This window comes from Esox lucius, chromosome 11 (assembly GCF_011004845.1).
Source record: "Esox lucius isolate fEsoLuc1 chromosome 11, fEsoLuc1.pri, whole genome shotgun sequence".
Classification (NCBI taxonomy): domain Eukaryota; kingdom Metazoa; phylum Chordata; class Actinopteri; order Esociformes; family Esocidae; genus Esox; species Esox lucius.
Genome location: NC_047579.1, coordinates 2,688,209 through 2,714,076, shown reverse-complemented (window position 1 = coordinate 2,714,076; position 25,868 = coordinate 2,688,209). Strand labels below are relative to the sequence as shown.

At 43.9% G+C, this 25,868-nt stretch overlaps 1 protein-coding gene across 4 annotated transcripts in view; it reads left to right on the top strand.

Moving 5' to 3' along the window:
• sez6l2 (seizure related 6 homolog (mouse)-like 2) overlaps positions 1-22,340 on the top strand; it is an 81,280-nt gene extending 58,940 nt beyond the window's left edge. For all 4 annotated transcript variants that reach the window (XM_010901002.4, XM_010900999.4, XM_034295023.1 and 1 more), the window contains 2 exons: positions 20,311-20,422; positions 20,946-22,340. In XM_010901002.4, the coding sequence (XP_010899304.2) occupies positions 20,311-20,422; positions 20,946-20,975 (142 nt within the window). In that variant the 3' untranslated portion in view covers positions 20,976-22,340. The remainder of the gene's footprint in view (positions 1-20,310; positions 20,423-20,945) is intronic.
• Positions 22,341-25,868: the final 3,528 nt, after the last annotated feature.

The following is a 25,868-nucleotide window of genomic DNA, read 5'->3' as shown; positions in this document are numbered from 1 at the left end:
ATGTTGAGGTAGTCATTATATGTAGTCCTCTACCTGCCTGGAATGAACATACATTATATAAAAATAGCACTAAATTTTAGGAAACTATAGATTGTTGTCAATTAAGCTAGATGCCTATCAAGCGTCCTGTTTTCCGTTTCTTTTGTCTTCTTTGTCTTGCATCAGTGATGTCAAGTTCCTTTATCAGTTTATTGCAGTCACTTTGGTGTGGGCCTGATAAAGTATCAGGTCTTAACAAATATGAGTGAAGGTGTGTATCTAAATAGTGAGAGGTTTCCTATGAGAAGTTCCCACTTTAACTCAGTAGATTGACACCAGCGGTGTTTCCAACGATGGTTTGGGTCTTGTGACCTTTCCAGTCATCTGAACTAGATTGTTCTCAGTTCTGTAGTATGTGTAAAGTACACAGAAGAAATCTGTTGGATGAATTTGAGCCTGTAAACAGAAATCTGTTCAACGACTCTGCTTCTCTCGTCCGTAGATAATCTGTAATGTGAGTGTATATCCAAGTAAACCTGACCCTTTCATTTCTGCCATGTGAGTGGTCAGGATAATTTCGTTTGTGATGTCCCTACTTGTGAACGTATAACTCTGGATCTCATGAATTCCATCATAACCATAAGGCGAGTTTCCAAAATTGTCTGTCAAATGTTTTCAAACCAGTTGACGTTTGATTCCATCTGTTATTTTTATGTCCTGTATCACCTGGCAGTAGAATGAACATTTATCATTTGTCAGTGATCTAGGCTACAATAACATTATTTGCATGCCGGACAGAACATAACATTTGTAGCTTATCATAGAATGTAAAATGGTATTGTGTCGTATTTGTCCTTTAGCCCAGGGCTTAGGAATACAAGTTTGAATCCATAGCCTAGGGTTAAACCTTTGACCAGGGTTAACAAACTCTTGTGTGAACACAGGCTAAGCTAGCCCAGGGCCAGTCTTAGCCTGGTGCTAAGATAGCCCAGGGCTTAGAACAGTGCAGTGTGAAAAGGCCTTTTGAGCTCTGAGCTCAACTCTTTAAATCATAATCAATTATCGTATCATACATTCCCCCCTGCTTTCACTTCATTAAGTCAGTGGAAAAGAGACACCATGAGTGAAAGCAGAATCACAGCGAATATGGCCACAGGAGGCGACATCCTTAACCCGTACTGGCCATCATTTCAGGACAGACATAAAAAATAGAAAATTGGAAGTAGGGATGGATCTAGAATCGATTCAATGATGTGTACATAACATCAACATTGACATAATAAAAACTAAAAACATACAAAGTTTGTTATTATGTGTTCAAAATGTCTTTCCATAAGCAAAGAAAATATAAATCGGATAACCTATTGACAAATGTTCCTCATTTGGTAGTAAGGGTGAGAGAACATGGTTTAAGGTTTACCACTAAGAAGACTACTGAGGAAAATGGGTGCAAGGGATTGTAAACTTAGTGATATATAAATGAATGTATATAAGCTGACCCCATATTACTTGTAAATAAATGTCGAATAAATGATGAAAAAAATCATGAGTTCCGTGACATCGCCCGGTATGGCGCAGCCGGGGCCCCACCCTGGAGCCAGGCCCGGGGTACGCGAGCGCCTGGTGGCCGGGCCTTTCCCCATGGGCCCCGGCCGGGCTCAGCCTGAAGGAGCGACATGGGGCCGCCCTCCCGTGGGCTCACCACCCACACGAGGGACCATAAGGGGCCGGTGCGGAGAGGATCGGGCGGCAGTCAAAGGCGGGGGCCTAGACAACCCGATCCCTGGACACGGAAACTAGCTCTAGGGACGTGGAATGTCACCTCGCTGGCGGGGAAGGAGCCTGAGATTGTGCGTGAGGTTGAGAGGTTCCGACTAGAGGTAGTCGGGATCACCTCTACGCACGGCTTGGGCTCTGGAACCACACTCCTTGAAAGAGGATGGACTCTTCACCACTCTGGAGTTGCCCATGGTGAGAGGCGGCGGGCTGGTGTGGGTTTGCTTATAGCTCCCCAGCTCTGCCGCCATGTGCTGGAGTTTACCCCGGTGAACGAGAGGGTAGTTTCCCTGCGCCTACGGGTCGAGGATAGGTCTCTCTCTGTTGTTTGTGCCTACGGGCCGAACGGCAGTGCAGATTACCCAACCTTCTTGGAGTCTCTGGGGGGGGTGCTGGAAAGTGCTCCGACTGGGGAATCTATCGTTCTACTAGGGGACTTCAACGTCCATGTGGCAATGACAGTGACACCTGGAGGGGCGTGATTGGGAGGAACGGCCCCCCTGACTAAACCCGAGCGGTGTTCAGTTATTGGACTTCTATGCTAGTCACAGTTTGTCCATAACGAACACCATGTTCAAGCATAAGGGTGTCCATCAGTGCACATGGCACCAGGACACCCTAGGCCGCAGGTCGATGATCGATTTTGTTGTCGTTTCATCTGACCTGTGGCCGTATGTCTTGGACACTCGGGTGAAGAGAGGGGCGGAGCTGTCAACTGATCACCGATGGCGGGGGAGGAAGCTGGACAGACTCGGCAGGCCCAAGCGTACTGTGAGGGTCTGCTGGGAACGTCTGGCCGAGTCTCCTGTCAGAGAGATCTTTAACACCCACCTCCGGCAGAGCTTCGACTGGATGCCGAGGGAGGTTGGAGATAGCAGCCGCTCTGTGCTGTGGCCGTAAGATCTCCGGTGCCTGTCGAGGCGGCAATCCCCGAACCCGGTGGTGGACACCGGAAGTAAGGGATGCTGTCAAGCTGAAGAAGGAGTCCTATCAGGCCTGGTTGGCTAGTGGGACTCCTGAGGCAGCTGACGGGTACCGGCAGGCCAAGCGGACTGCAGCCCGGGTGGTTGTGGAGGCAAAAACTCGGGCTTGGGAGGAGTTCGGTGAGGCCATGGAGAAGGACTATCGGCTGGCCTCGAAGAGATTCTGGCAAACCGTCCGGCGCCTCGGGAGAGGGAAACAGTGCCCTACCAACGCTGTTTACAGTAGAGGCGGGCAGCTGTTGACCTCAACTGGGGATGTCGTCAGGCGGTGGAAGGAGTACTTCGAGGATCTCCTCAATCCCGCCGTCATGTCTTCCATTGAGGAAGCAGAGGATGAGGGCTCAGAGGTGGACTCGTCCATCACCCGGGCTGAAGTCACAGAGGTGGTCAAGAAACTCCTCGGTGGCAAGGCACCAGGGGTGGATGAGATCCGCCCTGAGTACCTCAAGTCTCTGGATGTTGTGGGGCTGTCTTGGTTGACACGCCTGTGCAACATCGCGTGGCGGTCGGGGACAGTGCCTCGGATTCAGGAGGAACAGTGTGGTTTTCGTCCGGGCCGTGGAACACTGGACCAGCTCTATACCCTCTACGGGGTGTTGGAGGGTTCATGGGAGTTTGCTCGACCAATCCACATGTGTTTTGTGGATTTGGAGAAGGCATTCGACTGTGTCCCTCGCGACATTCTGTGGAGAGTGCTTCGGGAATATGGGGTCCTGGGTCCTTTGCTAAGGGATGTCAGGTCCCTATACGACCGAAGCAGGAGCTTGGTCCACATTGCCGGCAGTAAGTCAGACTTGTTCCCAGTGCATGTTGGACTCCAGCTGGGCTGCCCTTTGTTGCCGGTTCTGTTCATAATTTTTATGGACAGAATTTCTAGGCGCAGCCAGGGGCCCGAGGGTGTCAGGTTTGGGGACCACACGATTTCGTCTCTGCTTTTTGCGGATTATGTTGTCGTGTTGGCCCTTTCAAGCCAGGACCTTCAGCATGCACTGGGACGGTTTGCAGCCGAGTGTGAAGCGGTGGGGATGAGAATCAGTACCTCCAAATCCGAGGCCATGGTCCTCAGTCGGAAAAGGGTGGCTTGCCCACTTCAGGTTGGTGGAGAGTGCCTGCCTCAAGTGGAGGAGTTTAAGTATCTAGGGGTCTTGTTCACGAGTGAGGGAAGGATGGAACGGGAGATTGACAGACGGAACAGTGTAGCTTCTGCAGTAATGCGGTCGATGTATCGGTCTGTCGTGGTGAAAAAAGAGCTGAGCCGCAAGGCAAAGCTCTCGATTTACCGGTCAATCTACGTTCCTACTCTCACTTATGGTCATGAGCTTTGGGTCATGACCGAAAGGACAAGATCCCAGATACAGGCGGTCGAAATGAGCTTTCTCCGCAGGGTGGCTGGGCGATCCCTTAGAGATAGGGTGAGAAGCTCGGTCACCCGGGAGGAGCTCAGAGTAAAGCCGCTGCTCCTCCACATCGAGAGGGGTCAGCTGAGGTGGCTTGGGCATCTGTTTCGGATGCCTCCGGAACGCCTTCCTGGGAAGGTGTTCCGGTCACGTCCCACCAGGAGGAGACCCCGGGGAAGACCTAGGACACGCTGGAGGGACTATGTCTCCCGGCTGGCCTGGGAACGCCTCGGTGTCCCCCCGGAAGAGCTGGAGGAAGTGTCTGGGGAGAGGGAAGTCTGGGCATCTCTGCTTAGACTGCTGCACCCGCGACCCGCCCCCGGATAAGCGGAAGATGATGATGATGATGATGATAAATGTGATCATTAAATGACCATAATATATAGGAAGCCCTTAGTAAAGGTAGCTACTCCTTACTTCACAAGCCTAACATTAAAATGGTATGCGTTTCTGGGTCCACCCAGACTGGTCAGAGACTCAAAACTCAGGTATTCCCACAATGGCATGTGTTCCTGGGTCTACCCTGACCCAGAACTCAGGGATGCCCACTAAATAATTCACACAGTAACATTACGGTGGAAATTCCAAAACATTCATAAAAAGAATGACTAACCTAAAAACAGATATGACCACCCAATTAATCCTATGTTACTCTTTCTTACCCTCTGTGTTAACATCAAACATGACAAAAACAAAACAGGTGATGTGCTGAATGCCTATTGAAACATGTCATAGATAAGCCTGGCCATTTGATAAGCCTGGCTATTTGATAAGCCTGGCCATTAACAAGGAAGGTGAACATGTTTCCTTGATAAGTTCCAGCTCTACTCAATATTTAGGTACAATACATTTTTGGAAACACATTTAAAACTCTTAATCAATTATTATACAAGCCCACCTCAGTTCCATGTATTGCCAGGAAATCCTCTGTCTTTGATTCCTGGATCCCATACCTGGGAGATGTTTCTTTGCCGCTGCTCGGCATGTGGGCACAATCTCTCGTGTTCTAACTCTGTCCATTCTGTCTTTTTCCTTCAAGACTTCTTGTGACCAATTCTGCCAATGGCCAGGGAGTCCACAACAGTGACACGCTCCTGGTTTCTTTGAGTGTCTTTAGATGTTTTTCCAAAATTTCCCTCAAAAATTAGCATTGAAATAACTAAGGAAATTAGGCTATACGAATCATTATTATATGTATATCTCGGTTTGCTTGATCTTTAACCTTTGATGACCTTACACGTCACTTCACCTAGGATAAACCAAAATCCCGTTGTCTGACCTTTTTGTTGGCAGTCACTGATTAGGTCTTTGAAGTCCTGCTGTCCGCTTAACTGGCTTTCAACTGAAAGTCGGGCAAGGCTATTAAACCTCTCTTGAGTTTGGGTAGACCTGAGATAGTTTTTGACAAGTTTCAACTTGCTGAAAGCCCTTTCTGCACTAGAAACAGAGACGGGTAGAGTGCAGAAGATGCGCACTGCAACACACACTTCTCCAAAAATGCTCTGGAGCTGCATCTTGTAGACTGAATTCAGCAGGTCGGGAGGAGACTGACAGTCAGCAAATGTGGCATTATACACAGATTTAAGATGCCTTACTTCATTCTCAAAGCCTACTGTGAGATCCTCATTATATTTGCTCACTAATGAGTGGCACGCTGGGTGAATCTGATCTTCTAAGTCTTTTAACTTTAAGATTGCTGAAAACTCTTCATATATATTTGCAGTGGTTTGAAAGCTGGTTTCCAAGGCAGAGATTATATTATCCAATGCGACAAGGAACACATTGTTCCGAATCCAAATTTCTTCTGTCTCCTGTTGGTTGGCATCCTCTGAACTCTGACTCTCATCTGCAAACTTCTTTCTCCTTCTCTTGTGGCGGACTGGAAACCCCCTGGGCACATCCATAGCTTCTGCAATGAGGGAAGCTTCTGCAAAAAGATTATCCCACGAGTTTCGCAAAACTCCCATCTCTTCTTTCAGTGCTCATATGTTGTTTATTTCAACTTCCACAGAAATTTTCCCTGATTGCAGAATTAGGTTTCTGTCTTCAATAGACTGCAGGATTTTCTTCCATACAGTGAGAAGAACGATGGCTTTAAAGGACATGAAGTACTGTTTTAGACTACTGGCCTCTGACCTAGCTTCATTTGTTAAACTGCACTTAGCACAGATGGTGTCCAGAGCTTCTAAAATTGACGGCAAGTGGTTTGCAACAGGTTTAACCCTTTGGCGCGTACGATCACACTGGTGTGATCAATCTAGAGTGGTCCCTGGAGCGTACGATCACACCGGTGTGATTAGAACGTCATGTTTAGAACGCACCATTAGCATACCTAGCTACAAGTAACGTAACAATGGCTGGTAAAACCGTGCTATTATTTACTCACATTTAGCTCAAACAGTGTTTATAACTTTATTTCCTGATTGTAATTGTTTCAAGACCATACTATGATATTAACCAGGTAGAAAGCATTCAAATCGGGACAAGAAGTGTTAGTTACGTACCAACAGACAGCCAACACTAATGCACAAAAACGAATTATATTAGCGACTACTACCGATCAAAACCATTCCAAAAACTTTCTAGAAGTTACGTTCCCCGTTGTATGCATTTTATATACTTTATTCATTTTCACTGCACTGAATAACTGGTCACGATTTGTTAGCTAGCAGGCAGCTGACGTTTGCTAGCGGTTAGCTGACGTTTTCTAGCTAGCTACAGTAATAAATCAACCAACTTTTGCAGCTCTTAGAATTCGAGTCAACGAGAGAAGCTTGCAATGCAATGCATGTAGTGTTCCTTACCTAGCAAGGTGACTGTTCAAATGCTGGCATGAGTTCAAATGCTACAGAGTACTGAAGTCACGTGCAAAAAAACTCACGCTGGGGGGTCGGTAAGGAATATTTGAAACTCACGCGTGAAAAGGTTAACTGCAGCTATGCGTGCACTCCACCTGGTCTCTGACAAACGTTGAAGGGAGCAGCCAGTCTGGCTTTTAAGGATTGCCCACTGCTCAGGACTTGCACTAAAGATATTGTATAGGCGGTTCAAAGAGCCAAAAAATGTGGACACCTCAGGACATGACTCTGCTGCTTGTACACCAACAAGATTCAGAGAGTGTGTGGCACAGGGGGAGTATGTAGCAAGAGGGTTTATTTTCTTTATTTCAGCCTGAACCCCTTTCACTTTGCCGGACATATTTGCCCCATTGTCAAATCCTTGTCCCCTGCAATCTGAAATATCAATGCAATGCTCCTCCAAAGTCTTCAATATCATTTCTGATATTTCGCGCCCAGTCTTTCCGTTGAAAGCCTTGAAGTGTAAAAAACGCTCAATTATCTCCCACTGATCATTCTCTTTCTTTGCTACATATCTTAACATTCTGCTCCATGTGAGAAATGTCAGGAGTTGCATCACATATCACAGAATAATAAATTGCATGCTCCATTTCCTTCAATATTTCTTTCAAGACCTTTTCTCCACAAATCTCAATAAATTCATTTTGTGATTCTGGACCTTCTTACTATCTGACACTTTTTGCAAATGATCACTGAGCAGAGGATCATAATGAGCTAACAGTTCTAATGTGCCAAGGAAGTTACCATTGTGAACATCACCTAAATTGTCTGTGGTCCCTCTGAATGGCAAGTTTCTCGATGCCAAAAAAAGTGTGACATCTAATATTCTTTTAAGAATTGCTTTGTTTTTTTCAACTTCCAGTTGTATTTGTTTTTGCAAGCTGCTATCTATTCCTTTTGCTTCTATTATAGAATATTTCAGTTTTTTCCATTTGAGGTAGCATGCTTTGTGTGCCTTACTTGCTTCATGGTCAGGGAATTTGTTGTACATTCTCCGCCATTTTAGATCTACTGTTTTGTACCCTTCTTTAGTGTTTAAGCGCACTAGATGTTTTTCTGAGGTTATCCTGTGAAAAGAGCATGCATGGCACACAATACAATGAATGCATGCTTGGACTGTACGTAACCTTTTTCTCTTCCATTTGCTGACTTAATAAACTGGAGATACTCTGGAAAAGTCTTGCCTTCTGAATCCTTGGGCATAATAGTTTTCAGGTCTGTCTGACTGGTAGTGGCTAGCTTTCTAACAATCCCCTCACGCTCACGATCTGTTAACCTCTCTGGCCATAATCCTGGATCAGTTGTCAAAAAATCTCCTTCACTCTCGCCTTCATTTCGCCCTGTGCTTGGTGACTTTGGGCTGTCTGTGACTGTGTCCTGACTGGTCCTGCTTTCAGCTTCTTCACTTTGACCTTCACTAACTGATGTTGGCCTACTGTCATGCATTTGCTGGGTTTTGGAACCTGGCTCTGTAGACAACAAATACCATAACTTAGTCTTAGATAGTCCAATTCAGTTCAGTTAAAATAGATGACAAGTAAATAATAAATATAAATTATAAAGTTATTCCTGACAAGTTAATGTACCCAATGAGTACCTTAAAATTCTATAAAATTACTACTAATAAAAATAAATAAAAAGCTTGAAGTGGAGTGACATGTAAGGTCATCAAAGGCTATATATAAAAAAATAAGAAGAAAACCTATTTTTTTAAAAGGAACAGCAAAATAACAGTCTTTTATAATTAATTAATTAATTAATTAATTAATTAATTAATTAAAAAAGATTGTGTTATTATTTATTTGAATAAAGATGATAATAATGGAACTGGTAATATAATATTAAAATAAAGCTCAAACATTTATTAATTCAAGTGCAGTATGTTGTATTCGTGTTTCTTGATGTAATAAACACATCATCAGCCTGGAGGTCATATGCATAATGCAATGCGTCGTGTCTTGTGTCAATTTTTGAACTATTTACAATAGTGAAAAAGACAGGGATTTTGACCGTGTAGCCTAATCATTCAGCCGGTTGTCGTGCCGCTCGGCAGCAGGCTATAAGATGATAGTTTTCTTATTCCCAGCGAAACAACAATACAATACACTAAACTGTGTTAAAGAACGTCTTTATCGACTGGCATCCAACAACTCTCCTGGCCTCCCTCTCCTTCTTTTTGTGGCGTTTCTGATAACCTCAATTTATATTTTATTTTTCCCGACATTTTTCATTCAGTCAGTTCCACCAGTTTAACGTCTTCAGGCAATGCGCGCCTCGACTATGATTGGTTCTCTTCACGAGCTGGGGCGGGCTATTTATTAATAACTAATAAATAGATCGGACTAAACCATTTTTAGGGAGGTAAGAGAAGCAGATATTTGGAAAAATTATTTAACCAAATTGCATGTTTTTGTGGTTTTCATTTCAAATCTCAGGCATAAAACTATATAAATATTATAATTATTCATGCAATAGTGGCCTATAGTATAACTGCTGGATTTTGTGGGGCCCCCTGGCAGCGGGGGCCCCTATAATTGTCACCACCTTTCACCCCACCAGCGATGGCCCTGTTTCTGTATATATATATTTTTTATATATCTTCTTCTGGAATAATGGTATATTTATCTCTTGGCGACAGTCATCTATTTTCAAGCTCTTTTTTTTATGTCATCAGCCAATGATTTTGCCATTTTCTCCATTACAACATCTGAGGCTGCATTCCCTGTTTTTACCAAATTGTAGTTTCCTTCAACTTTAATTGTATAGTCTCTCAACATGCTATAACCACAACTCAGATATACAGACAAAATCCAGATTCAAGTACTGAGCTACTCTCTTGATGAAAACAATTTTAAAAATGTCAGTTACTGGAGACCTGCTTTCCTGTAGGTTTACTCCAAACTAAATGTATGACAATGTTTCTACTGACCTGGGGTAAAATCTGATGTCATCATCTGATCCAGCAAAAGTCCAGTGCAATGTCCAAGGCTGGTTCGGGTTTGACATCATAGTCATGACACCGAAGCAGCAGGTCAACATCCATCGCTTCCTCTTTTGGAGGTGACATTGGGCGCTTTGTTCGCTCCCAAACACTTGGTCTTGCTGTAATAATTATTATGCCAGGGAAACACAGGCACAGTACCTTCTTTGAGCCTTCCTTGCCCATTGTCAATGATGTCCGTCATTACGAAATGTCTGCAACAGACAGACGTATTTCTACCCACATTTAAGTTTTTGGTTGCATCCACTTTTGAAACTGAACAGGTCTCGAAAACGCCATTTGCATTTTAATCAAATACTAAATATGTTTTAAGTGACTATGTGAATAATAAATGTATCTTCCACAGTATAATCTTAGCTCAGTTCTCTGCTTCTTCTTTGGTGAGGTGTATATTGCTACCAACTGAATGGGTGAATTTTGTTTGTACAAGAAATAATGCAGATTATGATAACAATAACAATTTTACATTATCGCTAAATCTGGATAACACCACTGAGTTAAACTCAGAATTTAGCGTTTATTTGCCAGAGGTTAAGAATACTGTTTTCTGGTTTTGTGACATCAGGTTCGTCATAGAGCATATTAAACTTAAATTAAGCTTATGTGACTAAATATCCTTAATCCTTCAACTTAATAACAATTGTTTGGCGGAGTGGTGCTAAACTGTATAGTAACCTTAGCTAACGTTAACTAACAAGTAGTTCTTGTTTCTAAAAAAATAAATGCAATATGTTGGCTAGCGTTAACTAACGCTAACTACCTAGTAACATTACTGTACCATCTGTTAATATGTTTCTTACCTTAACAGAATGTGTCTGTTTCAACTGAAATAGTGACCCCATCCGTATAAGCATCTGCAGTGCCGTTGAGCTTGCTAGCTAAGCACAGTGATATGGTATCCTGGTGGACCACAGTTCACGTTAAGCTGCATTCCGCCACCTACTGTGCTGGAGTGTGATTGGTTTCATAACTCCATTCACTTATACTTGGAAACAGTTTAGCTTGTTAAGCCAAAGAATCATCGGCTCCAGCGTGAAGTGTTTATTATAATGAAAAAGTCTCATGTGTCTGAGTTATACAGTGGGGATAACAAGTATTTGATACACTGCCGATTTTGCAGGTTTTCCCACTTAGAAGGCATGTAGAAGTCATAGGTGCTCTTTAACTGTGAGTGATGGAATCTAAAACAAAAATTCAGAAAATCACATTCTATGATTTTTAAGTAATTACTTTGCATTTTAACATCAGTGATATAGCATTTTTCCCGAAAAACCCAATTATAAATATGTTCCATGGGAGGACATGGAGTTATCTACCTCTTTTCAGGGCTCTAACTCAAACGGGGTGAGCGTGGGGAGCTTGCAAATGCGGGAAACCTCAATAATAAAAAAATATTTGCAGTCATTATTTTTGTATCATCTTTGTTAACATATGCAACCAAGTAGAATTATAATACCATTATCTGTAAGTCTCATGTTAAATCACTTTATTCCCCTGTCACTGTGAATATGGGATGGTTACGCTGAATGACAATAGCCTATAGGCCAAATGTCATGGTGAGGTTATTCGAAGGCGGTGTCATTGTGGGAGGAGCACTGAAGGCCTAGGTGTGGAATACACTGCCCGCCACTGCTGCTGACAGTTCTGTTGGTTATGCCGATAATAGGGGGTTCCACTGGCTCTGTTTTGAAAAGAACCATTAGACTAAATGTCACAAATTATAATTGGTGCAAACACAATAAGGCAGGCATATGGCCGGTAAAATTTTAAGTACTGGTCCCAATTTGTGTTCTTAGCTATATTCCCTGACGGTAATTAGTTATCTTGCCTTGATGTGCAAATGTGATCAAGGTATTTGCAAATGCTTTATTTAGAGATGTGGTCACTAAGCAACAAAGAATGTGTACATCTGTAGTTAGTAAAAGCTTTCAATCCTGGCTGAGGTGTCTCTAGTCATCTCTATGTGCCTGGAGGACACGGTCAGGGCCTGGCTGCAGAGGTGCCTCTTGGCCTCTTGGCTTCTCTGCACTTATGTTTAATTATCCCCAATCAGAGGCATATGCTCCCTATTACCTCTGATTGGGGATCCTATTTAAGTTGCTTTAGATCTGCTCTCATATGTTGGTCATTGCTTGGAGTTAGGTTTGTGTTTGGTACCCTTCAGGTTACGGTTTACTCTCATTTTGTTGTTGTCTTTGTTGTGTTGACAAGAAGGACATTGAAAGGATGTTCCATAGCTCTGTGCCTTTTGTCCTGCCTACACTGAACCGTGACAGTATTTTACCATGATATAGCGTCAGGAAGCATCCATCCATCCATCTTCTTCCGCTTCATCCGGGGCCGGGTCGCGGGGGCAGCAGTCTAAGCAGAGATGCCCAGACTTCCCTCTCCCCAGACACTTCCTCCAGCTCTTCCGGGGGGACACCGAGGCGTTCCCAGGCCAGCCAGGTCTTCCCCGGGGTCTCCTCCCCGGCGTTCCGGAGGCATCCGAGCCACCTCAGCTGACCCCTCTCGATGTGGAGGAGCAGCGGCTCTACTCTGAGCTCCTCCCGGGTGACCGAGCTTCTCACCCTGTCTCTAAGGGTTCGCCTAGCCACCCTGCGGAGAAAGCTCATTTCGGCCGCCTGTATCCGGGATCTTGTCCTTTCAGTCATGACCCAAAGCTCATGACCATAGGTGAGAGTAGGAACGTAGATTGACCGGTAAATCGACCGAATTACAGCAGAAGCTGCACCGATCCGTCTGTCAATCTCCCTTTCCATCCTTCCCTCACTCGTGAACAAGACCCCTAGATACTTAAACTCCTCCACTTGAGGCAGGCACTCTCCACCAACCTGAAATGGGCAAGCCACCCTTTTCCGACTGAGGACCATGGCCTCGGATTTGGAGGTACTGATTTTCATCCCCACCGCTTCACACTCGGCTGCAAACCGTCCCAGCGCATGCGGAAGGTCCTGGTTTGAAGGGGCCAACACGACAACATCATCCGCAAAGAGCAAAGACGAAATCGTGTGGTCCCCAAACCTGACACTCTCCGGCCCCTGGCTGCGCCTAGAAATTCTGTCCATAAAAATTATGAACAGAACCGGCGACAAAGGGCAGCCCTGCCGGAGTCCAACATGCACTGGGAACAAGTCTGACTTACTGCCGGCAATGCGGACCAAGCTCCTGCTTCGGTCGTACGGGGACCTGACAGCCCTAATCAAAGGACCCAGGACCCCATATTCCCGAAGCACTCTCCACAGGATGCCGCGAGGGACACAGTCGAATGCCTTCTCCAAATCCACAAAACACATGTGAATTGGTTGGGCAAACTCCCATGAACCCTCCAACACCCCGTAGAGGGTATAGAGCTGGTCCAGTGTTCCACGGCCCGGATGAAAACCACACTGTTCCTCCTGAATCCGAGGTTCTACTATCGGCCGTATTCTCCTCTCCAGAACCCTGGCATAGAAGTGTGATCCCCCTATAGTTGGAACACACCCTCCGGTCCCCCTTCTTAAAAAGAGGGACCACCACCCCGGCCTGCCATCCCAAAGGCACTGTTGCCGACCGCCACACGATGTTGCACAGGCGTGTCAACCAAGACAGCCCCACAACATCCAGAGACTTGAGGTACTCAGGGCGGATCTCATCCACCCCTGGTGCCTTGCCACCGAGGAGTTTCTTGACCACCTCAGTGACTTCAGCCCGGGTGATGGACGAGTCCACCTCTGAGCCCTCATCCTCTGCTTCCTCAATGGAAGACGTGACGACGGGATTGAGGAGATCCTCGAAGTACTTCTTCCACCGCCCAAGGACATCCCCAGTTGAGGTCCACAGGTGCCCACCTCTACTGTAAACAGCGTTGGTAGGGCACTGTTTCCCTCTCCTGAGGCGCCGGACGGTTTGCCAGAATCTCTTCGAGGCCAGCCGATAGTCCTTCTCCATGGCCTCACCGAACTCCTCCCAGGCCCGAGTTTTTGCCTCCACAACCACCCAGGCTGCAGTCCACTTGGCCTGTCGGTACCCGTCAGCCGCCTCAGGAGTCCCACAAGCCAACCAGGCCTGATAGGACTCCTTCTTCAGCTTGACGGCATCCCTTACTTCCGGTGTCCACCACCGGGTTCGGGGATTGCCGCCTCGACAGGCACCGGAGACCTTACGGCCACAGCTCCGAGCGGCCGCTTCGACAATGGCGGTGGAGAACATGGTCCACTCGGACTCAATATCTCCAGCCTCCCTTGGGATCCAGTCGAAGCTCTGCCGGAGGTGGGAGTTAAAGATCTCTCTGACAGGAGACTCGGCCAGACGTTCCCAGCAGACCCTCACAGTACGCTTGGGCCTGCCGAGTCTGTCCACCTTCCTCCCCCGCCATCGGATCCAACTCACCACCAGGTGGTGATCAGTTGACAGCTCCGCCCCTCTCGTCACCCGAGTGTCCAAGACATACGGCTGCAGGTCAGATGAAACGACAACAAAGTCGATCATCGACCTGCGGCCTAGGGTGTCCTGGTGCCATGTGCACTGATGGACACCCTTATGCTTGAACATGGTGTTTGTTATGGACAAACTGTGACTAGCACAGACGTCCAATAACAAAACACCGCTCGGGTTCAGATCAGGGGGGCCGTTCCTCCCAATCACGCCCCTCCAGGTGTCACTGTCGTTGCCCACATGGGCGTTGAAGTCCCCCAGTAGAACGATAGAGTCCCCAGTCGGAGCACTTTCCAGCTCCCCTCCCAGAGACTCCCAGTACCCCTCCTTGGGTACTCTGCACTGCCGTTCGGCCCGTCGGCTCCAGGGTGGGGCCCCGACTGCGCCATACCGGGCGACGTCACAGAACTCAAAAATGTTTTCATCATTAAGGGGTGTTTTGAACCGCTCTTAGTCTGACCCGTCGCCTAGGACCTGTTTGCCTTGGGAGACCCTACCAGGGGCATATAGCCCCAGACAACATCGCTCCTAGGGTCACTCGGGTACTCAAACCCCTCCACCACGTTAAAGTGGCAGTTCAAGGAGGTGTAAACGTCCATCGTGCTGTAGTTTCTAATCATTAATGTTAAGTAGGATAAACATGCTTCACTCTAAGCTAACGTTGCTCCATCTAAACATTTTCAGATGATATGAACAGTTAACACTGTGATCTGAACACTTTGTACATTACAAATCACATGCATCATTTTCTCAAAACACTGTGCTCAAAATTCTCAAATTTTTTCAAAGTAGTTCATAAAGCCAACCAAAACGTTAATATATCAGGAAAAAAAACTCTGTTATTTGTTAAATTCTTAGTTGCAGATGGTTTGTTTCCAATCAGCCCCAAATGTATATCTGATGAGTTAATAATAAACACAACAAAAGAAGTGCACATTTCCTAATTGTTTGCACATCTGTCTTAATTACAACAACTAGAAAAGGGGAAAAGAAAAACAGCAAAGAAGAAGAATGAGATGCGGAAAAGGAAGAGGTTTAAGAGTGAGAGGTGGTGGACAGGGCAGAGGGAGAGGAACAGTTGAGGAGGTAGAATGAGATGACAGGAAAGGAGTAGAGGGTATAGGAAGAGGAGATGGAGATGGAGCAAGAAGAGTTGAGGATGTAGGAGAAGAAGCAAGAAGAGCTGAGGATGTAGGAGAAGCAAAAGGAGCTGAGAATGTAGGAGAAAAAGCAAGAAGAGTTGAGGATGTAGGAGAAGAAGCAAGAAGAGCTGAGGATGTAGGAGAAGAAGCAAGAAGAGCTGAGGATGTAGGAGAAGAAGCAAGAAGAGCTGAGGATGTAGGAGAAGAAGCAAGAAGAGTTGAGGATGTAGGAGAAGAAGCAAGAAGAGTTAATGATGTAGGACGAGGAGAAGAGGGAGGAGTAGAGGGAGAAGAGATGGGTAAATTGGAGGGCATTGGTATAGTGGAAAGAGCAAGAGAAGAAATTATAAGAAGACAGACTGAGAGAAAGGGGAGGACAAGGTATGAGAGGAGGGTGGAGAGGTAGAAGGATAGGGTTCAAATGAAATCAGAGCCACCCTTACTGACCATGTCATAAATCATGGTCTCTCCTTGGGAGAAGCTTGGCAGAGTTCAGCCCAACATAAACAAATCCACAGCGTCTTCAATTATTCACACATTTCAGTGAGAAAAACGATACCATTCTATATCGATGTAGCCGTGTTTTACGTAATTCTAGTTTTCCTGCTTGTCCAAACATTATTCAGAATTTAAGTTCGAGAACATTCAGGTGGACGAACAAGACTATTTTCAATTGAACAAGAGCATGCCATTGTTGACATTGGAGTCCAGAACAACACCCTCCGCCTCAAAGTAATTCAGCAAAAAATAATACAGGACAATCAACTATTCCACAATATTCACCAATGCTGTCTCCAAATGATCATGTTCTAAGGAGAAATGCCATCCGAAATGAAGCTGGTGTACAAAGTGCCCTGTGAGAGGAACTCCATTAGAATGAAAAAGTTGCGATTCCAAGTACATGCAAGCCAATAACTGCACATCTACTATAAACACAAAGATATTTTTTCCTGGATATTATGTATGTGTCCATATATTATTCCATAAAATTTAAATATCATCAAAAAGTTGATTTATTTCAGTAATTCCATTCAAAAAGTGAAACTTGTATAATGTATACATTCATTCCACACAGACTGATATATTTCAAGTGTTTATTTTGTTAATTTTGATGATTTTATAACTGACAACTAATGAAAACCCCAAATTCAGTATCTCAGAAAATTAGAATATTGGGTTAGGGTTAGAAAAGGTTCAAAATTAGAAAAGGTTCAATATTGAAGACACCTGGTGCCACACTCTAATCAGTTAATTAACCCAAAACACCTGTAATGGCCTTTAAATGTTCTCTCAGTCTAGTTCTGTAGGCAACACAATCAATTAGGAAGACTGCTGACTTGACAGCTGTCCAAAAGACGACCATTGACACCTTGCACAAGGAGGGCAAGACACAAAAGGTCATAGCTAAAGAGGCTGGCTGTTCACAGAGCTCTGTGTCCAAGCACATTAATAGAGAGGCGAAGGGAAGGAAAATATTTGGTAGAAAAAAGTGTACAAGCAATAGGGATAACCGCACCCTGGAGAGGATTGTGAAACAAAACCCATTGAAAAATGTGGGGGAGATTCACAAAGAGTGGACTGCAGCTGGAGTCAGTGCTTCAAGAACCACCACGCACAGACGTATGCAAGACATGGGTTTCAGCTGTCGCATTCCTTGTGTCAAGCCACTCTTGAACAAGACACAGCGTCAGAAGCGTCTTGCCTGGGCTAAAGACAAAAAGGACTGGACTGATGCTGAGTTATGTTCTCTGATGAAAGTACATTTTGCATTTCCTTTGGAAATCAAGGTCCCAGAGTCTAGAAGAAGAGAGGAGAGGCACAGAATCCATGTTGCTTGAAGTCCAGTGTAAAGTTTCCACAGTCAGTGATGGTTTGGGATGCCATGTCATCTGCTGGTGCTGGTCCACTGTGTTTTCTGAGGGCCAAGGTCAACGCAGCCATCTACTAGGAAGTTTTAGAGCATTTCATGCTTCCTGCTGCTGACCAACTTGGAGATGCAGATTTCATTTTCCAACAGGACTTGGCACCTGCACACAGTGCCAAAGCTACCAGTACCTGGTTTAAGGACCATGGTATCCCTGTTCTTAATTGGCCGGCAAACTCGCCTGACCTTAACCCTATAGAAAATCTCTGGGGTATTGTGAAGAGATAGTTGAAGGCCACTATCAGAGCAACCTGGGCTCTCATAACACCTGAGCAGTGCCACAGAGTGATCGGCTCCATGCCACGCCGCATTGCTTCAGTAATTCAGGCAAAATGAGCCCCAACTAAGTATTGAGTGCTGTACATGCTCATACTTTTCATATTCATACTTTTCAGTTGGCCAACATTTCTAAAAATCCTTTTTTTGTATTGGTCTTAAGTAATATTCAAATTTTCAGAGATACTGAATATGGGATTTTCATTAGTTGTCAGTTATAATCATCCCAATTAAAAGAAAATAAACATTTTAAATATATCAGTATGTGTGTAATGAATGAATATAAAATATAAGTTACACTTTTTTGAAACTTTTTGATAATATTTTAATTTTATGACCAGCACCTATATATATATAAGTGAAAATATTCAGACATATCTCTGCATAGTGCGGCATAAAGCATTAACCACATTTCAGGATGGTGTTCCTTCCACCATATTCTCCTTTCCTGAATCCAACTGAGGAGTACTCTTCATGGAAGTGGAAAGTATATGATCGCAACCCTTACAATCAATTAAGTCTTCTTCAAGCGATGGAAGAGGAAATTGAGGCACAAGCATGTCAGGGATGGATCCAGCATTCAAAGTGTTTTTTTCCCACGATGCATGACTCGTGAAAATATATGCTGGGATGTTGATGAAATTCTCTGGCCAGATGTAATTGAGAGGCAGGATCAATAAGTTTAATTGATACAATGATTGCAGTCCATTTATTCATTCGTTTTTTACGTATTTATTTACATAATTTTTTGGGGGGGGGGCAAAAACTCGTTGTAATACAACTCAACTCCTTATAAAAGAACTTCATGAAAAACATGTATTTTCATTAATTTATTTGTGTATCTACAGCTGACTTTGTTACCAACTCAACAGAGAACATACTTGTAGTTTTGATGTTAGTATTTATTTTTAATAAATTAATTACAAAAATAAAATGCTCCGCTTCATTATGCAGTGAATATTGAACTGTTTTGCCAACATGAGTGTGTTTAGTTGGCTGTGTTAAATGTTTTGGGAGCAGTTACCTGAGTTTGTCAAATTGATTGGTAAAAACTTTAATAATTTACCTTTTAGAAATGGTGTTGTGTTTTCCAGCCTCAGTTGCTAATCTATGCTCAGTAGTTAAGTTGATCTCCTGTTTTCATTTGGACATATAGGCTATATAGGCTAATCTTTTGTGGAATGCAACATTACCATGATTATTTCATTAAAAACCTAGCTATCAGAGTCAGTTAAAAATACCTAATTACACTAATTGTTAGTGATAAATGCTAATGGTGTTAGATTGCTAGTAACGTTAGCTAACGGACATATATTTAACAAACCTCAGTTTAAGCTAACGTTAGTCCATCTAAAATCATTCTGGTGATGTGAACATTATGACAAACGGTTTAGCTAGTAATAACTGTACTTTTTAGAGATGGTGTCATGCTTTCAAGCCAGGAGTACTGTAGCTAATATATGCTCAAGTGGCTAAATTAATTCTCTGTTTGTACAATGACTTGCTAATATAAGCTAATATTTAGTGGAATGCAATGCTGCAGTGATTATTACCTATTAATAATTTGCCTTTTGTAGAGAGGGTGTAATGTGTTCAAGCCTCAGTAGATGATGCATGCTCAGTAGTTAAGTAATTTCTCCATTTTAATTTGTTTCTACAACTCTACTTCTAACAGAGAGGGCTAAACATATAAATTCCACCTTTAAATGGTAGCCATGGCAGTTAAATTAAAACGAAATCTGAGTTGTATTTCAACAACAACACATGGGTTGGCTGTATGGCCATGCCCTACCAAAGTCAACATATTTTTACTATAAAAATAGGGAGGGCATAAATTAAAATCTGTAAAGGTATTTGTTTTATTGTTGCCACTTGTAATAGTCTTTTGATCATAAAAATGAAACAAATTCAGGTAAATGTCCTGAAAACTTTTGCAATGTAACATGCAAGTAAATTCAGTTTGGCCAAACCATGGCGGCATAGTAGCCATAACACAATATCTGTTGTTCTTTGTCACTTGGTAAGATTACATTTGGTACACATGATTAGGGTTGTGATTTTACTTTATATATGAATGATGTTTCAAGTTAAGAAAGGAAAAAACATGGGTGTCGTATTGTTTGCAACTATGGATATAACTTTAAAACATTTGCAATCGGACTAGTAGTATCTTCATTGGTGAAACCTACTAAATGCTGCTTGCAGCTTTAATTGTGTTTGTTTTTCCTTGATATACTGTATATGCTACATAATCACATTTGTGTGTGTTTTAATTGTTGTAGTACAGGGTATAGCTGTGAAAGGTAAAATAAATTCAAAATCAAAAAAGCCTAAACAAACTCTGTTTCTAACCCTATTCCTAATTGTAATGTTTGCCATAAATATTTAAGCCATGTCTCCATTAGTCAAAATGTTCTGACATTTTTGTTCTTGTTATATAGTTAACTCAGAAACACACCTTCATTAACTCACCAAACTATCCTGTGCCATTGCATAGATCAGGTACTGAATGTTGTCTTACATCACCCTTCAACATTTCTCTTTTTCCTCTCTATTAGCGTATGTAGACTGCAGTGGAAGCCTATTTTCTGGAAGTCTCTCTCTCACACCCACTCATACAGCCCAATAACGGTGGAGTCTGACTTCAACAACCCACTATATGAGGCAGGAGTGAGTATTTTCATTATTGTACATGCTATTCCTTGCATTACCATTTTGACAATTAATTGTTTCAGTAAAAAATCTGTGAGGTTCTCTGCTCATTTTGTTTATCCCAATGTAGCCTTTGAGGCTTAATTATTGACCTCCCCTGGTTTGCAACTTCATTAGACTGACAAGCTAAACATCCAAACAGCTATACATACAATTAAACATGAAAACCTCCATCAATCATATGTATAAAGTATATAGAACTTTTGATGTGATATTAACAGTAATAAAGCAATTAGTTGATTTACAAATAGCAGCTGCTCACCATTTTGTGATCTTATATCACAGTAACCATCCAACATTGCCAAACATGGGAACAAGGTTAACTGTAAAATAACAAAAGTGAATAACTATTTTGTAGCTTAAGAATCCCAGAGATTGCATGCCCTGATTTCCATATACTGGATATTTTTGCTTACTATTTCAAATAAACTCTTCAAACTAACTGTTATTCGTTATTGTTGAATTTCTACCTGGTTCCTAGGACACTCGAGAGTATGAAGTGTCCATTTGAAGAAGAAAAGTCTTCACAAGAATGAAAACCAAGAAATAGATGAATGGATCTGGAGGGAGAGGAGTAGCTTTCATTTTCTTTCAGATGGCTCCTTTCACCACTCTCATCTAATCATTCTGTTAACCCTTCTGTTCTTTCCCCTTTGCTCACTCTGTCTTTTGTTCACCCTTTTTGTCTGTATGTTTTTGACTTAATGTCTCTCTTTTCTTTTGCCTGTGTCTCTCTAAATCCTGTCTCTTTCTGTCAGTGTATTATCACTGACAGAAAAATTTTTTTTGTGTCCTCGGGTTAGATTAAATCGGATTGTGTTTTGGCCCCTATACACATTTTAAAGGCAGTGGTTCTGCATTTCTGGAGACCATATTCATGGTTAATGCTGAATACATCAGTTCAATCAGAAATTACCTTTAAATGTCAATTGCGCTAAGACTGTCTCCCAGTTGTGTGCGGTTGTCCAAAATCAAACTTTCTGTCTAAAATTTGAACTGGTGCCTTAAAGGTTATGCGGTTGATAAAACAAGCAGGGAAATACAGAAAAAATGACAGAAAGGGAGGAAGAGGTAAGATATTTATGAGGTAAAATCATATAGAGAGAAACAAGTAAGAAAAGCAGTGACAGGAAAGCAGACATACACGTTTGGTTGCACATAAAATCCTCACACACACAATAAAAGAACACTTTTAGACTGGCCACAAACACAGACTGACAGAGAATGCAAAAGACAGAGGAGGACACGTGCACATATACACACACAGACACACACACATTGAATGTAAATATTTTGTTGAAAATTGAGGCTTTTAAAGAAAATTCAGTGCCAAAATATAACATTGCATAATGTAATGTATCTTCATGTTTCAACTTTCATTGCCATAGTAATACCATCATAAAATGTACAATTACAAAGCCAGCGTTTCATATTGTTCTTTGCCATTTCTGATGTGTATTTCCACTTGGAACAAAAGGTGAGGACATGAATGTCGTCACGCTTATAGCACACAATGATTGTATATTTTCCTGCTTCTGCTGAATCATTTTATTATGATTATCAACAGTTATCATTGTTATAAGTGCAAATTTGATGTTGTATATGCACTATGTTAAAGAAAATAGGTTAACTTGGCTGCTTGCTGTGATGCTGTATTTAACTTATATGTTTTTTGAATACACTTTCCGTTCATTGGCTGAACAGTGCTGGGTGGAGGAATATTTAAATTCACTGTGCCAATATGGGAGTCCGGGGGATTTGCATTGTACATTTATTATAATTTAATTGGTGGTAGTATTTATTTGCATTGTATATTGTCATGCAGGCATTATTTATTTGCTGTAATTTACAATTAAATAAAAGTATCTGAATGGTGGAAGGATGTCTTTAATTTAATTAAATACAATTTAAAGTTAAATTGTGAAGACAGTTTCATAGGAAACTGTATCAATTCTTCTGACTGTCCTAAAATGTTTGTGGATTTGAATAAAATATTATAACATCTGAATACATAAGAATATACAATAATACAATAAAACATCACAAGAATTGCTAATTTCCCTTTGGGACAAACAGAAATCTTGTGAAGTGCTCTCCCAGAAACTGGCAGAGGAATGTTACAGTTCTAGGCATATATTGTCCACACCCTGCTAAGAAAGCTATGACGCATAGTCAGTCAGTGCTTATGAAACTATACTCAGCTTTAAAGTTTAAATGGCTACTCCTAAGTGGAAAAGCAACACAGGAGACTAATTTATACTAAATATTTGGAAGAAATCGTGGACTGTGTGAGTCAAACCACTTGGTGAGTATAATAAAATAGATTACCCAAGACTTACAATATATTAGCATTAGCATGATTTGGCTATGACATGTTGTGGCTGTTTGTTATGGCCTATTCATCCCTGTATTTCTCCCTGAATCCCCAACAATGATTCAGGGGGTCTCTCTGGCTCTTGACCCACCCCACCCCATCATCACCTGGCTGGCCATTTCAGAGATTTCCCAGAAGTCGATAAGTCTCCCCCTTCTTTCTCCTATTCCCTTCTACTCTTTTCCTTTCTACTACTGCCAACTGTTTGCTTACCACTGAGAAAAGACCGTACAGAAAGATATGACTGTGGGACTTGGAATCATTAGAACAATCTAATTCTAAATAGTGTAAATGGTGTGTAAATAGTATTGTTTTCACTTTGTGTGTTGACTGGTGTTTGCACATATGATGTTAGATCAGTGTTGGCTGTTCACTTGGCCCTTACTGTAAAAAGTTTATCTATGTGTAAGGAGACCGTGGATGTGCCATCTTGTCGCGCCTCCTGTTAGTACCTTTATGAAGGGAAGCTTATTTTCCATCATGTATAACATTCCTGGGAGTGTGTAACCGTTATTTTTAATCACCTTTGCATTGTTATATGTTCTGTGTAAGTATGAAATTGAAAATTCATAATCTGTCCTTTGGCCATCCATCCATCCATCCATCCATCCATCCGTCTTCTTCCGCTTATCCAGGGCCGGGTCACGGGGGCAGCAATCTAAGCAGGGATGCCCAGACTTCCCTCTCCCCAGACACTTCCTCCAGCTCTTCCGGGGGGACACCGAGGCGTTCCCAGGCCAGCCGGGAGACATAGTCCCTCCAGCGTGTCCTAGGTCTTCCCCGGGGTCTCCTCCCGGTGGGACGGGACCGGAACACCTTCCCAGGAAGGCGTTCCGGAGGCATCCGAAACAGATGCCCAAGCCACCTCAGCTGACCCCTCTCGATGTGGAGGAGCATCGGCTCTACTCTGAGCTCCTCCCGGGTGACCGAGCTTCTCACCCTATCTCTAAGGGATCGCCCAGCCACCCTGCGGAGAAAGCTCATTTCGGCCGCCTGTATCCGGGATCTTGTCCTTTCGGTCATGACCCAAAGCTCATGACCATAGGTGAGAGTAGGAACGTAGATTGACCGGTAAATCAAGAGCTTCGCCTTGCGGCTCAGCTCTTTCTTCACCACGACAGACCGATACATCAACCGCATTACTGCAGAAGCTGCACCGATCCGTCCGCGAGCGCCTGGTGGCCGGGCCTTTCCCCATGGGGCCCGGCCGGGCCCAGCCCGAACGATCAACATGGGGCCGCCCTCCCGTGGGCTCACCACCCACAGGAGGGACCATAAGGGGCCGGTGCAGAGAGGATCGGGCGGCAGTCGAAGGCGGGGGCCTAGACAACCTGATCCCTGGACACGGAAACTAGCTCTAGGGACGTGGAACGTCACCCCGCTGGCGGGGAAGGAGCCTGAGATAGTGCGTGAGGTTGAGAGGTTCCGACTAGAGGTAGTCGGGATCACCTCTACGCACGGCTTGGGCTCTGGAACCACACTCCTTGAGAGAGGATGGACTCTTCACCACTCTGGAGTTGCCCATGGTGAGAGGCGGCAGGCTGGTGTGGGTTTGCTTATAGCTCCCCAGCTCTGCCGCCATGTGTTGGAGTTTACCCCGGTGAACGAGAGGGTTGTTTCCCTGCGCCTACGGGTCGAGGATAGGTCTCTCACTGTTGTTTGTGCCTACGGGCCGAACAGCAGTGCAGAGTACCCAACCTTCTTGGAGTCTCTGGGAGGGGTGCTGGAAAGTGCTCCGACTGGGGACTCTATCGTTCTACTGGGGGACTTCAACGCCCACGTGGGCAACAACAGTGACACCTGGAGGGCCGTGATTGGGAGGAACGGCCCCCCTGATCTGAACCCGAGCGGTGTTCAGTTATTGGACTTCTGTGCTAGATCTCCTCAATCCCGCCATCACGTCTTCCATTGAGGAAGCAGAGGTTGAGGGCTCAGAGGTGGACTCGTCCATCACCCGGGCTGAAGTCACAGAGGTAGTCAAGAAATTCTTCGGTGGCAAGGCACCGGAGGTGGATGAGATCAATCAAATTTATTTATAAAGCCCTTTTTACAACAGCAGTTGTCACAAAGTGCTTTACAGAGGCACACGGCCTTAAACCCCAAGGAGCAAACAACAGTAGTGTTGAATTTCAGTGGCTAGGAAAAACTCCCTAAGAAATTCAACACTACTGTTGTTTGCTCCTTGGGGTTTAAGGCCGTGTGTCTCTGTAAAGCACTTTGTGACAACTGCTGTTGTAAAAAGCGCTTTATAAATAAATTTTGATTGATTGATTGATTGAAGGTCGAATTTTAGGAAGAAACCTAGAGAGGACCCAGGCTCAGAGGGGTGACCATTCCTCTTCTGGCTGTGCCGGGTGAGATATTAAGAGTCCAATTGGAATAATAAATCAATTTCTCTGGGCTAAATCCAGAGTCTATTTGATTTTAGAGTAGGTCAGAAGTATGACCAGGTGGACAAGGACAGGGACAGCAACGGGCCACCCAAACCAGGTAATCCACAGGTGTGGACCAGGACCTCATCTCCTCCTAAAATTTAAAACAGGCGGAGACTGAGAAAAGTTAGTAGTGCATTCCTCATATCCCCCAGCACAATAATATAGCAGCGTAACACCTTGGAACTGAGACGGGGGGTCCAGTGACACTGTGGCCCTACCCGGGGGAGGCCCCGGACAGGGCCCAACAGGCAGGAAATCAATCCAACCACATTGCCAGGCATCAACCAAAGGGACACCCACCAACCGCAACCCCCCTGAATGAGGGCAGAGTATTGCTAGCAGTGTACAGCCCAATTGCACAAGTGCGCAACAGAGTCAACAACAAGCCAGTGACTCTTCCCCCGAAAGGCATTGGAGGGAGGGCATCCCAGTGGCGACGAGAGCCCACCTGGCAAGACAGCAAGGGTGGACAGTATCAAAACATTTTGTTCTAGTTAGGATTCTAGCAGCCGTGTGCAGCACTAATTGAAGTTTATTTATTAATTTGTCTGGATAACCAGAGAGAAGAGCATTGCAGACCCGCCTTGAGTACCTC